This window comes from Ochotona princeps, chromosome 21 (assembly GCF_030435755.1).
Source record: "Ochotona princeps isolate mOchPri1 chromosome 21, mOchPri1.hap1, whole genome shotgun sequence".
In the NCBI taxonomy this organism is placed as follows: Eukaryota; Metazoa; Chordata; class Mammalia; order Lagomorpha; family Ochotonidae; genus Ochotona; species Ochotona princeps.
Genome location: NC_080852.1, coordinates 27152735 through 27165769, shown reverse-complemented (window position 1 = coordinate 27165769; position 13035 = coordinate 27152735). Strand labels below are relative to the sequence as shown.

Genomic DNA, 13035 nt, shown 5'->3' with positions numbered 1-13035 from the left:
ATACCTGCTGATGTGCATGGCCTTGGCTAGACCTGAGGCTCCACCTGCTTGATCTGTCCCTGCCTCCACTGCCCTTCAGGGCTCAGTCAGATTGTCACCTCCCCTGGGAAGTCCTCCCTGTACCCGCCCCCCAAGCTAGCCTTGATGGCTAAGTGTCTACCATACAGGATTCCCCGGGCACTGATCAAGCCTATGGTTGTCAGTGGCTGGAGAGGAAGAGGCAGTGCCCCGGTGCAACATGAACTAGCAGGGGCTCCATCCACCCACCCACCCACCAACCCAGGGCACCCACTGGACCCAACGGCGAGCACACACAGGCCGGATGCTGGCTGAGTTGAGGCAAGGGGGAGTATGTGCCAAATCACCCAAGCTGGGTGGGAGGCTCCTTTATTTGGATTTGCTTCTGGGTGGCCAGGCGCTGCAGGTGGCCCTCAATGTGGAGCAGGAGGGCATCGAGCATGTGCAGGACCCCGTGGAGTAAGGCACGCTCTGAGACCACAGGCTTCTGTTTCCAGGCCTTGCAGGGGCCAACAGTCACCTGCGGATCCTGAGGGGGAAGACCGGAAGGCAGGAATGAGGGGAAGAGATGGGGACAGGGGGCAGCTATAGGGTGGAGGTGGGGATGGGGCAGTGCCTAAGGGTTTAGGGCTGAGGAAGGTGAGCTGTGGGTCAGGAGTGGATACCGGGGCAGCTGGAGGAGGAATAGGGGTACTGAATGAAGATGGCTGGGGTGGGCACTGGACTTGGAATTGGTGTGGTTCCAGTGGAAGTGTGTGGACAGACAGTGGGTGTGAGGATGAGAGGAGCGGGTTCTGAGGTCAGGGGACAGGGGCGGCTGCACTCACCTCGCCCTTGGCACCCTGAGAACGCCAGCGCTGCAGCATGGCACGGCTGAACATCAGCATCATGGTGGTGGTGAGGGTGACCCCTGCCACGGGGTACATGTTCTTCCCACCCAGGCTCATCCAGTAGCCGGGACAGCTGATGCTACGCTCACAGGCATCCAGGTTGTTCTGCTGGCACCCCCAAGGCTGTAAGTCCAGCCCCACCTGGTACCAGAGGGGCCGGGTCCAGGCATGGGAGGAGGCGGGTAGCATCAGTAGGAGCAGCGACGGCAGAAAGGACAGCACGAGTGGCATGACTGCGACCAATGCCCAGTGGCCGGAACCCGGGCACCTGGCAACAGGCAAACGCCCCTCCCCCGGAGCAGGTCTGCTCGCTGAGGCCGCAGTTCCGCCTGGGCCCTCGGCCTCGCACAGGGCAGCTGGCCCTGGTCCAGGAGGCAGGAGTCCAGGTCCCAGGCTGGAGGACAACGTCTGGCCTGAGGCCCACTCCCCTGGTCAGCCCAAGGCCGAAGGGGCACTCTCTCACCTATTCTCGCCTGCTGTCCCATCCCCCAACATCCAACACCCCATGGTCCCTAAAGCCTGCTTCTCCCCACCAGCAGAAGCACCCCAGACCTATCAAGGAAGTGCCACCAAGCTGCCCACTGGACTCCTGCACCCAGCCTCTACTGCCTCCCCAAATGGTGGAGCTGGAAGCCCCTCTTCTTGTCACAAGTTCAAGTCTCAGCATATGTACCTGGGAAGGAAGGCCCAGTAGCCGGGACAGCCTTTGGATCCTTGTCTCCTATTATGGAGACCAGGATGAAGGTCCTGGCTCTTGGCTTTGGCCTGGCCCAGCCCTGGCTGTTAAAGACATCTAGGGAGTCAACCAGCAGATGGAAGATTTCTGTCATCCTTTTTTTTTTTTTTGAAAGATTTACTTTATCTTCATTGGAAAATCAGATCCACAGAGAAAAGGAGAGACAGAGAAAGGTTTTCCATCTGCTGGTTCACTCCCCAAGTGGCTGCAATAGCCAGAGCTGAGCTGATTTGAAGCCAGGAATCAGGAGTCTCTTCCAGGTCTCTTACACAGGTGCAGGGTCCCAAGGCTTTGGACTGTCCTCTACTCCATTCCCAGGCCACAAGCAGGGAGCTGGATGGGAAGTGAAGCAGCTGGGAACCCAGCACCCATATGGGATCCCTGCATGGGCAAGACAAGGACTTTAGCCACTAAGCTATCATGCCAGGCCCTACTCTGCCTTTTGAGTAGATGAAAATGAACTGGTGCTGGCTTGTAGGGTCTTCCTGCCCAGCCTTCCTGTCTCTGCTGGCCTCATTATTCTCACCCCTCCCCCATCGCTGTTCTGTTTTCCTTTCCTGGAAAGTCACCATGTGTCACCTGGAGAAAATGCAGTCCCTACTCTACAGCCTTGGGTGCATCACCTACGGCCTGCTCTCCCACACCTGCCTCCCTCAACCAAGTCTGAGCACCCAGCAAACTCCAGTTCTGGGTGCTGACACAGCACTGGGCTGGCCTATTCTTGTGGGAACCACATCCAGGCCTGGAACCTGGTCTGTACCTGGTAAGTGGCACAGTCTGTGTGTTCAGAGTGGCTGGTCCACGCCCAGTGCTCTCTGGCATCTCCACATCTCTCACTCATCAGGCAGCCCAGGTAGTGTACCGTTGCCACTGCTGCCATGAACGTTGAGGCACTGAGGCCCAGGAAGGCTTGGGCACCCACCCCATCATCCCCAATGCATGTGCCCGCAGAGCCACACACTGACAGGGCTCTGCCAAGCCAGGCTGATCTAATCACAGGGCGCGTATAAGAATGCCAGGGGAGGCAGCCATGCTTGCCTATTTCAAATATAGATCAGCAGCCCTCTTCCTCTCCTCAGGGGCTCCCTGAACCATCTCTGCACCTGATCTAGGGTCCCTGAGAAGAGAATTACATCAGAGAAGCAGCTCTGACTAGGGTGGGGTGCCCCCACACTGGGTCCCGACCCTTCCCACTGCTCCCCTGTTCTGTACTCTCCCTGCTTGGCCCTGTCCTCCCTGAATTGCACTCTGGTTTGTGACCCCAAAGCTCCCCTCTGGAAAGTAAGAGGGGTTAGGAGCCAAAGTTGTGGACTACCGCTCCTTCCCCAGCCTCATCCCAGTCCCCACCGTGGCATAGCAGAGCGAGGAGTGGAGCTAATCAATCTTTATTCCTGAGGCTAAAAACAGGCAGCGGCTCCGTCCCTGCGCCTAGCCAAGGCCAGCCTGACTACGGCGCCCCAGCCCAGCCCAGAGCACTGAACTGGGAGTCCCAGACCTCCATCCCTGAGTTGTGTGTATGTGCTTGGAGGGGACTCCAGGGCAGCTCCAGGAGTGGATCGGGGGCAGAGAGGGGTTCCTGGAGCACCCCATGTCGACTTGCAGAGGTGCTGGCGGTTTCAGGCAGGCTTGGTGGCACAGTCACAGTTTTGTGGCCTGGAGATATGGAGGAGGCGAGAAGTTCCAGTCAGACCTGAGGATGCACACCAGCCTCTCCCCCAGATCAACCCCCCAGCCACGGTGGCAGTTCCATTTAAAGGCAGGAGGGGGAACTGCCCACTGGGGGGCAGGGCCATGGTCACTAGGATGGACTTCCTGCAGTCAAGATCAGGGTTGGGACAAGCAACAGATGAACACAGACAACCCCTAGCAGCCAGAGGTCAGCTTACCAAAGCAGAGCTGCCGGGCTCTTGCCTTGGGTGCTGAAGGGCGAAGGTGACAGCGTCATGGACAGAGGCAAAGACATGGCGTTTGGTGATAGATGTGTCAAAGAAGTTTCCAGCCTCGAGCTGGGCAACAACAGGGCCTGCGGGTGAGAAAAGCATCTTATCTAGCTCTCTGAGCTGTCAGGCACATCCCCCTGGTCGTCATGCCCCATGGCTAAGCACCTAGTCACTCCTGACCCTTGGCCCTTGGCTCCCAGGACTCCCATGACCTCCAGGGCCAGCAGAGGTGCTGCTGCTGGGCAAGCCCTTCGGCAGCGAGTCCCCTCGACACTCACTGTGACAGGCTGCGATGTACACCTCCACCTCGATCTCCCGGAACTCACGAAAAATCTGCAGTCAAAATGGGCCCTGGCTCAGTGACCGCAGGGCAGGGGCTCAGCCAACTCTGGGGGAGGGGCTGTGAGTGGGCACTCTCAGGGCAAGTGATAGGGTCAGCATGACGCCTGGGCGGCCCAGGCCTGCTCTCACCCTCCCTCCCATCACCCTTACGTTCTTCAGGCTTTTGAGGCACACAGTGTCCACGAAGGATAGCGTGCCTAGATCCAGGACAAGGCTATGGAAGTCGGGCTGGGGCAGGCCCAGCATCCTCAGCATGGACCCACTCGGTGCCTTGGCATCTTCCTGACTGCTGGCCGCCACACCATCCAGGTAATCTCCGGGCTTCACCTGCTAGGGACACACCCATACTGCCAGGGGCCATGCCTCACAGGGGTGAGGGTAGGGCAGGCACACAGATATGCAAGGACACAAGTCAGATGTGAGTGCACACATGTCTAATCTTACATCTACGGGGCACGTGGGGCATCCATGAGAACATAGTTCTTATGCCTGGACAGGAGAGAAGGACATATGGGGACACACAGAAGATAGGGATGCTGGGACACAGGCCCCGGCCTTGGCCAGGCACATGCATTCCCAGCCCACACAGGCACCTTGGCATAAGCCCTGGGGCTCTGAACTGGCCTGGCAATGTCCCCTTGGACTCCTAGACCATTTTTCATGTACTCAAGTCCTCCCTTCCACCGTGAACACAGACTGTGAGGCCCCAAAGAGCCCCCATGCAGAAATCCACAGTACTTCACTAGAGCAGGTCCCACACTGCATCTGGGCCATCACCTGTTTCCCCTGCCATTAGAACTTCTGAACCCGCAGCTGTGGGGGCCGTGGTGGTCCTTGGGGAACAAGTGTGGGCACCCACATCTCTGGGAGTCACAGCCAGCCCTGCCTCCCCCATCTCCAGCCTCACCTTTTCCCTTGAGTCTTCCATGTCATCGCTCTTGATGTCCCCCTGGCTGGGGTTGACATAGACGGAAACAGAGGTGACCTTGGAAGGATCAGCCTAGGCCAGGGGGAGACAGTAGAATTCTCTCAGCTGCTTCCAACACCTGCCCCAGGAAGTTCCTGGTGTTCTCCAGGCTCTGGGAAGGTTGGAGGCTGTGGGCTCTGGGGCAGCCGGGTTGAGGGGCTTGGACCAGTAGTGGGGAACAGCTGCAGAGACCCTGACCTGCTGGGGACAGGGCAGGGTCTCCAGGTGGGGAAGGAGAAGAGCAGGAGGCCAAGAGGGGAAGAGAAACAGCTGAGGGTGGAGGTAGGCAGGGAGGGGGTGGATCGAAGGTGGGCTGGACAGGGGCTGGGGTCACGGCTCAGGGAGCCCTGCCTGTGTCTGAGGCTGGGTTTTGCTTTTCTTGAGTCGCTTCAGCTGCATCTCTCGCTTCTTCAGCAGCTTCTTCTTCTGGGAGAGGAGGTAGTCAACATCCACGCCGCACTGTGTGGGCACATGTCAGGAGACTGGATTCTCTGGTGAGGCGTGGGGCCGCAGCAACCCTTACCCCTTGGACCCCTGCCTCACCCGCTGCTTCAGTGCATCACCATAGAACTCAGCATTGGCAAAGAACAGGGTGGCCGAGGAGCGGAAGACCTTCACGCCTGGGACCTCCCTGGCCTGGGGTGGGGTGGAACATTAGGGGTTACCGGAGCCCACCCCTCCAATCCTGCATGTTGTCCTCCTGCTGCCCCCTGCCCGGCCAAGAGTTTCCTATGCTCAGTACATCTGCAAACTCATGACCCAGCCTATGACCCACACCTTCAGAGTCCTCACCTGCTCCCTGGCCCCTGCCTGATCCTTTGACAGCCAGGCCCTGCGGGGCACACTCTGGACCCCTCCTGCCCTTTGCCAGGACCTAGGCTCAGCAACTCAGGCCTCCTGAGTCTTCAGTTCTCTGGGATTGATTAACCTGTGTGCACCCTGTCCTGCCAGGCTCCTCCCCCTCTGGCTCAGATTCCTTGGCTCCTCCCCTCCAAGCTATAGATGTGCATGTTCCAGGTCACGAGAAATGCAGTTATCTTATTTCAAGGCCCAACCCTACCACCCCTTTCCAGCACCTGGCATGAGACGTCCTCTGCACTCAGCCCAACTGGGCCCATCAGGGAGCAGCACCCCTAGATCCTGGTACTCCAGGACCCTGCTGCTCGGGCACCCTGACCCAGGTTGCCGTGCAGGTGTCTATGCTGCTGGCTTCCAGAGCCACCTGTGTCCCTTCCCAACCCTCTTGGACCACAAGTAGGGCTCAGGAGACCCAAACTCCTGGCTTCAAATTGCCAAGTGCCCACTGTCCCCCATCAGGGTGGAAGGGATGGACAAGGGTCTCCTCTTTCTGTTCCTCCTCCCATTCCTTGTTCCCCATTGGTCCCTGCCACTCACCTCTGAGTACTCGGCCACGTCTCGGTAAATATCTGTGTCTGGCACCCGCCCCAGAATTGAGTAGTGGGGCCTGTGCAAGAGAGAGTGAGTATGAGAGGGTGGCACAGCCCAGCCAGGGAACCACAGACGGATTGGGCAGCTGATCCCTGCTCTACCAGGTTGGGCCGGGCCAGGCCAGGCTAGGGGCAGGGTATGGAGCTGGGGGACTCACAGCTGCGTTCGCACCACCATGAGCAGCAGTGAGAAGACTATTGCCACCGCCAGACCCAGGTCCAGATTCAGCAGGATGGTGGCCACAAAGGTCACCAGCCAGATGAGCTGCAACGAAACAGCAGTGGTCAAGGGGTTTTAGTGAGGCCACCAAGGCCAAAGCCCCCTCACCAACTCCGCTGACCCCCATACCCTCTGTCCCAGTCTCTTTCCCCCACTCCTGGCCTCCCAAGCTGTTACCAGATCTATCCGGTTTGTTTTCCAGAGGGTGGGGATGTCCTTGAACTGCAGCAACATGCCCTTCAGATTCACAATGATGACAGCGGCCAGGACTGCCTGGGGTGGGGACATCACAGGGGCTCATCGCCCTGACCCCTGGCCCATGACCCACTGCCCAAGCACACTCCCAGCCTATGGCAAGGATCCTCATGTTGTAGGTCAGATCCTGGACACCCAATTTCCTCCTCCACGAAGAGTGGGTCTTGCGATCCTGGGATGACCTTGCAGTCCCTCTCCCCAACCTGGGACCTGGCTGATGAGGCAGGGGTTCACCTTGGGTAGGTCTCGGAAGAGTTCCCCAAGTTTGAGAATGATGAGGAGGAGGAAAAGGGAAGAGATGGCTCCAGCAACCTGCAGGGATGTGTAGAGATGTAAGTGAGTGAAGCGTGTGTGTAAGGGCATCCACTATGGCAGAGCAGTGCTGCCCCTGGGGATACATCCCCCCACGCCCATGCAAGATATCACCTGTGTGTTGCCCCCCGTGCTTTCTTGCACCAGGCTCCGGGACATGGAGCAGCTCACGGGGAAGCACTGGAACAAGCCCCCAACGAGGTTACTCAGGCCAAGGGCCACCAGTTCCTGGCAGGGGAGGGGAAGGAAGGGGCAGTCAGTATTTCATCACTCCAACCTGCATCCACACTCAAGGGCCTCCGAAACCTTGGTCGCTATCCACCTGTGCTGTCTTTCACCCACAGCACCCCGCACGGCCCCCTCCATATCCCATACCCACCTCCCCACCTCCAGACCTGGTTGCTGTCCACACGATAGCCATGCCTCAAAGCGAAGATCTTCCCCAGCGAGATGGCAATGGCGAAGCCCACCACGGCGATGGCAAAGGCGTTTCCCACGAGCTGTGCAAACAGCTGTGGGTTGGGGGCCACAGGGGGCACCAGCCTGTGGGAGACCCCTGTAAGGACTACAGGAAGGGGCCAGGCCCTGGCTGCCAAAGCCCCACCCCAACCCTGCTCAGTTCCGGTGGCCTACACTTACCCTGCGGGGATGTTGCCCACAATGTCCACCCCAAATTGCTGCTCCAGGCCCACACCGTAGGAGATGGCTGTGGCCCCAATGAGCTGTGGGAAGAGACAAAGAAAGGAAGAGTCTGAGGAAGAGGAAGACTTCAGAAGGCCTTCAAAAGAGGGGTGGGGACTAGTGGCCAGGAGGGTGGGAGACACAGGACTTTGGGGAGATGGAAATGCTAGCAGGATGTTAGGAGGACACGGGGACTGCCCTAACTGGCCCTCACACACCCCCATGGGAGGCAGTCTGGGATAGAGATCCAGCCTCGCTCACCCAGCCCTCCCTGCTGCAACTCGCACCGTGAGCAGCTCCCCTGGGATGGGCAGGGGCAGGTAGCGCCGCAACTTCTCACTCAGCAACTTTATGGCCACCAGCGCTAGTCCAGCCACCAGGGCGGTGACCAAGGTGCCCACTACAGTCTGGGGCAGCTTCCAGAAGAACTCCAGCACTGTCTGAGGAGAGGGGGCGTCACAGCCAGCACTCAGAGAGCCCCAGCCTGGCACCCTCTCCTCCACTCTGATCCTCTGCCTGCTGCCCCTCTTCACTCACATAGATGAGGGAGAGTGGTCCGGAGCGGCTTCTCAGCTGGAGGCCAAACACATACTTGAGCTGCGAGATGAAGACCTGCACAGACGCAGCTGTGGTGTAGCTGCGCACCAGGGGCTCAGACAGGTAGGTGACCACAAAGCCGAAGCGGACTAGGCCCAGCCCTACCTGTGGAGAAGAGACAGGGTTCCTGGGGCAGGGGGGCGGCTAAACAGGGGAAGCCCCAGGGCAGGTGGGATCAGAAAGTGGGGGTAAAGGGAATGGAAGGTATGTGTGGATAGTGAAGAGGGGGAGGGGACACAACAGGTGGGCACCCAGAAGTGCTATGGGGGCCTGGGGGTACCTGGAAGAGGCCAACCAGGACGCCTAGCGTGGAGGCTAGCTGCACCCGGACTGCATCCCTGGCAGTCTCATTATCTGTGAAGTTTGAGGCATCCGGCAGGTTGACTGTGACGTTTGAGACAGCTAGCAAGTCCTCATCCGGGGCCAGGGATTCTATCACACTGCCCACCATCACAGACATGACAGCAAAGGTTCCTGCAGGGACAGGACAGGGCAGGGTAGGTCTGAAGGCAGGACACTGCCCGACCCTGAAACTGAGGCAGGTGAAGCACCTGTGTGGCTCAGTGGCTACATCACTGAGTGGGATGCCTACATCCCATACCAAACATCCAGTCTGAGACCCAGATCCTGCTGATGCTTACCCAAGGAGGCAGCAGGTGATAACTCAAGTGCATGAGGCCCCACCTCCCACGTGGGACACCAGGCTTCCAGGTTTAGTCTGGCCTTGGCTGTTTTTTTGTTTTGTTTTTGTTTGTTTGATTTGAAAGATTTATATAGAGAAGGAGAGACAGATAAAAAGAACTTCCATCCCCTGGTTCACAACAGCCAGAGTTGAGCTGATCCAAAGCCAGGAGCCAGGAGCTTCTTTCTGGTCTCCCATGTGGGTGCAGGGTCTCAAAGCTTTGGTATGTCCTCAAGTGCCTTCCCAGGCCACAACCTGGGATCTGGAAGGGAAGTGGAACAGCCAAGACACGAACAGATGCCCATATGGGATCCTGGCGCATGCAAGGCGAGGATTTAATTACTGAGCCATTGTGCTGGGCCTGGCCCTGGCTGTTTTGGGGATTTTGCAGGGTGGAGTGTGAACCAGTGAATGAAAGAACTCTCTGTCTTTTCTCTATGCCTTTCAAATAAAAGGAAGCAAAATGATTGTTTTGGAAGAGAGAAGGAAAAAGAGAGAGTGACAGATCAGGAACTATCTGATTCTGGACAAACATCCTCACAGAGTGGCTATAGAAGCCGGAGCCGAACTGACAGCCAGGCTTGGCTAGGGGCCGGACAACACAGAGTACTGACTGCGTGTCAGCTCCCCAGCCGTGCCAGCGTCCACCAGCCCGGGGATACCCAGGCTGCCTTTACAGTCAGAAGGAGACAGCATCAGCCTCAGCCTGGCTGCTGCCAAATTCCAGGTCACACCAGCTGCCTCACTGACTCCTCCTGGAGCTGGGCTGTGAAGCACCCTGCCACTGTGATGATGCCAGTCAGCAGTGGTGATGCTGGAGAAGGCCCTAGGCTAGCCTGATGGTGGACCACCACCAACACTGCCCTGGTTCCCGGGGCTCCTGCCCTGCTGTCACCCCACTCGCTCCCTGGCCTCCAAGGCAGGGGGAGGTGCCCTCCTGGGAAGCAAGGCCTGACTCCACTTACCCACGGAGATGTGCCGGGAAGTACCAAACAGGAAATAGATGAAGACAGGGTAGAAGGAACTGTAGAGACCGAACACAGGGGGCAATCCAGCCAGGAGGGCATAAGCCAAGCCTGAGGATGGGATGGTGAAAACGCAGGTTGGAGGCCGCAAGTCTCAACAGAGTCCCAGCTCTGGCTCGGAGGGGCTTGAGGCTGGGGCTAGAGGCCATGGCTCCTGGCAGAGAGTACCCTAGGCTCACCCTGTGGAAGCTGCATTATGGCCACACTCAGGCCAGACAAGAGATCCCCCAGCAGCCAGTCCCGTACAGGATAGCGCGGCAGCCAGGCGAGAATGGGGAGATGCTGGAGCAGAAGGGCATGGGCCCGAGCACGGGAGCATCTGAGGACATGGAGAGCAGGCATCGGGTATGGGGCGGGAGTGTGTCGGGGATCAGCCAGCACCCCCAGGCCCCCCACCCACCCCACAATGCCAGCCCTTACTGCAGCCAGGTGCGCCAGCGGTGGGTCCTGGGTGCGGGGCCCCAGCGACCTAGCTCCTCCAGCTGCTCCTGGTTCAGCAGCGGTCGCTCCACGCAGTAGTCTCGCTTCCGCAGCTCCATGGCCTGGGCTGCTGGCAGGAGCGCCTCTGTGTCCCTCTCTCTGCAGTGGCAAGAACACGGGGGGTGAGGGGGAGCAGAGGGGAGTTTTACAGTGAGGGACCCCCTCCTTGTCCCTCCTGGGAATTAACAACCTCCCACCTGAGCTCTCCAGGCCCAAAGATCAAGGCAGGCCCGGCCTCCAGCTGCTCTCTTCGGGCCCCATGCCTGCATACAGACGGGGCAGTCCCTGAACTTTGGCTAGTGGAGGGAGGCCCCTTTCTAGACCAAAGTCCCTCATGGAGGGGTAACAGGATGGACACGATCCACATCTCTAACCTAAGGTGTGGCTGCCCAGCCCTGACTGAGCTCCCGGTCCAGGTCCAGGTCCAGGTCCAGGTCAGTGCACCTGCTAGCCCCCTCCCCCGGTCGATTCCTGGCCAATCCCTGAGGCATTCTCTAGCTGCCCCACGCGGCCAGTACTGACTGGCTTGGCACACACACAAGGAAGGCTCCCAGCAAACTGGAAGTCCAGTTCTCTAAGCCGCTCTCTTGTCGACCCTCAGGCCTCCGGATGACACTCTCCCCTCCAGGAAAGGTCAGTGGCGTGTCTATGGTGGCCCCTGGCGTCCCAAGGTAAGTTCAGGCAGGACTGGGAAGGCCAAGGGCTAGTGTTCACCCTCTGGGGAGGAGGTCAGGGAGGGAGCTCTGAGGGGAAGAGGATCTCTCCAGGAGTGGACAACTCCCCTGGGAATGGGGGTGTCTCAGGGGTGCTCTCACTCCAACTGGGGGAGGCCTGTATGGGACGGGAAGCAGCTGCGACCTGGAGGGGAGCTCTAACCCGTGGAGGAAGCTTCCTCACCTGTCAGGAAAACACTGAAAGAAAAGCACTGAACTAAACAGAGGATTCCCACCTGCCAGGCAGGAACTCACCTGCAAAGCGCCTTTAACCTGAATGCCTGGGTGGAGCAGGGAGTAGGGGGCTGAAGAAGAGCCTCAATGATTCGAGGCACCACTGCCTCTCAGAGCAACTAGGGCTCCCAGGCAGCTCCCTGAGTCACTCCAGGATTCTTAAAAGGTTCGTTCCCCCACGACCCTAGGACCAGCTCCAGGAGGGCCGGGCCTCGCTCCCCGGTCCCTCCCCAAGGGTGGGGTCTCGTCCACCGGGTCCACCCCTTAGGAAGGCGGAGCCTCGGTCTGGATCCCTCCCCTGGAGGGCGGGGTCTCGTTCGCTGGGTCCTCCCCTTTGGGGCGGAGCCTTGATCTGGATCCCGCCCGTGGAGGGCGGGGCCACGCTCAATGGGCCCTCCCCATAAGAAGGCGGAGCCTCTGACCTGGATCCCTCCCCGGAAGGCGGGGCCTCTGAGCTGGATCCCTCCCCCCGGAGGGCGGGACCTCTGAGCTGGATCCCTCCCCCGGAAGGCGGGACCTCTGAGCTGGATCCCTCCCCCCTGAGGGCGGGGCCTCTGAGCTGGATCCCTCCCCGGAGGGCGGGGGCTCACTCCCGGCTCCTCCCCCGGGGCGGGGTCTCAGTCTTTGGTCCATCCTCTGAGAGCGGTGCATTCTCTCCCTCACTCCTCCTGTAAGAAGGCTTAACAGAGAACCCAGACCCGCTCAAGCATTAAAGGGCCGGGGATCTCCGCGCTGTGACCGTCGTCAGCAGGAGTGGGCTGGGGGCCCAGCGGGTCGGCAGGCCTCGGCCAGGGCCCTTCTGGCAGGGACGCCCCCCGTCCTCACTGCCTGCAGCGGGCGCAGCCCTGGGGGCCCACGCCTCCGCGCGCCCCTTGCTCCGGCTTCGGTTCTCCCTCACACCGGCACCGTGTGGCAGCTGGAGCACGCCTGGCCGTGGCAGCCCCGGGTGGAGGCACCAGGCCGGCAGCCCGCGCCTCGGGGTCACGCGCACCGCCCTGCACTTACCCCGCTGCATCCGAGAGCCGCACGGCCCGCCGCGCGGGGCCTGGCGGCAACTGCTCCATCTCCAGGCAGAACCGTTCCGGGACCGGGACCGGGACCCTGTTCGCGGCCAACGACCCCCTGCAGATCCGCGGACGCGCGGGCCAATCAGCGTGCGGGGCGGGGCTTAAATGACGTGCCGTGGGCGGGGCGAGCCTCAGGACGGAGGGCTTAACCCCTTCCTCGCCCGCCGCCTGATCTGGGTCCCTCAGAGCTGCTGTTCCCAGCAGGTGGTCCTGCAGAACCGGATCGAAGGATGCAGGCTGACGGGCCGCAGGTGCGCCTCCCGGTTCCTGGCTTTGCAAAGGGTCGAAGAGGAAGGAGCAGCAGAAATCCCCAACTGGTCGCCGGCAGGTCTGGGGGTGCGTTCAGTGGCCCCTGGTTTAACTCTGGCGCTGGATCCAGGCTCTTGGGGCTTCTTCTTAAGCCTCCCGCTCAGCGTGTCCCCTTCAGG

The 13035-nt window shown here is 60.0% G+C and overlaps 2 protein-coding genes across 2 annotated transcripts; both read right to left on the bottom strand.

Moving 5' to 3' along the window:
• Nucleotides 1-330: 330 nt before the first annotated feature.
• On the bottom strand, nt 331-1584 carry TMEM89 (transmembrane protein 89). The gene is made up of 2 exons (XM_004581746.3): nt 846-1584; nt 331-547 (listed from the first exon to the last, which is right to left on the bottom strand). The coding sequence occupies exons 1-2, from the start codon at nt 1137-1139 to the stop codon at nt 362-364; spliced, it is 480 nt and encodes a 159-aa protein (XP_004581803.2). The 5' UTR covers nt 1140-1584; the 3' UTR covers nt 331-361.
• A 31-nt stretch (nt 1585-1615) lies between these two features.
• Nucleotides 1616-12629, bottom strand: SLC26A6 (solute carrier family 26 member 6). Its single transcript, XM_004581747.4, has 21 exons — nt 12546-12629; nt 10534-10692; nt 10293-10432; nt 10054-10164; nt 8687-8880; nt 8347-8511; nt 8097-8249; nt 7768-7850; nt 7524-7671; nt 7243-7356; nt 7051-7128; nt 6739-6834; nt 6500-6606; nt 6289-6358; nt 5437-5529; nt 5245-5352; nt 4834-4926; nt 4077-4253; nt 3863-3917; nt 3531-3667; nt 1616-3297 (listed from the first exon to the last, which is right to left on the bottom strand). Exons 1-21 carry the CDS (start codon nt 12602-12604, stop codon nt 3283-3285), a joined length of 2355 nt encoding a protein of 784 aa, XP_004581804.2. The 5' UTR covers nt 12605-12629; the 3' UTR covers nt 1616-3282.
• Nucleotides 12630-13035: the final 406 nt, after the last annotated feature.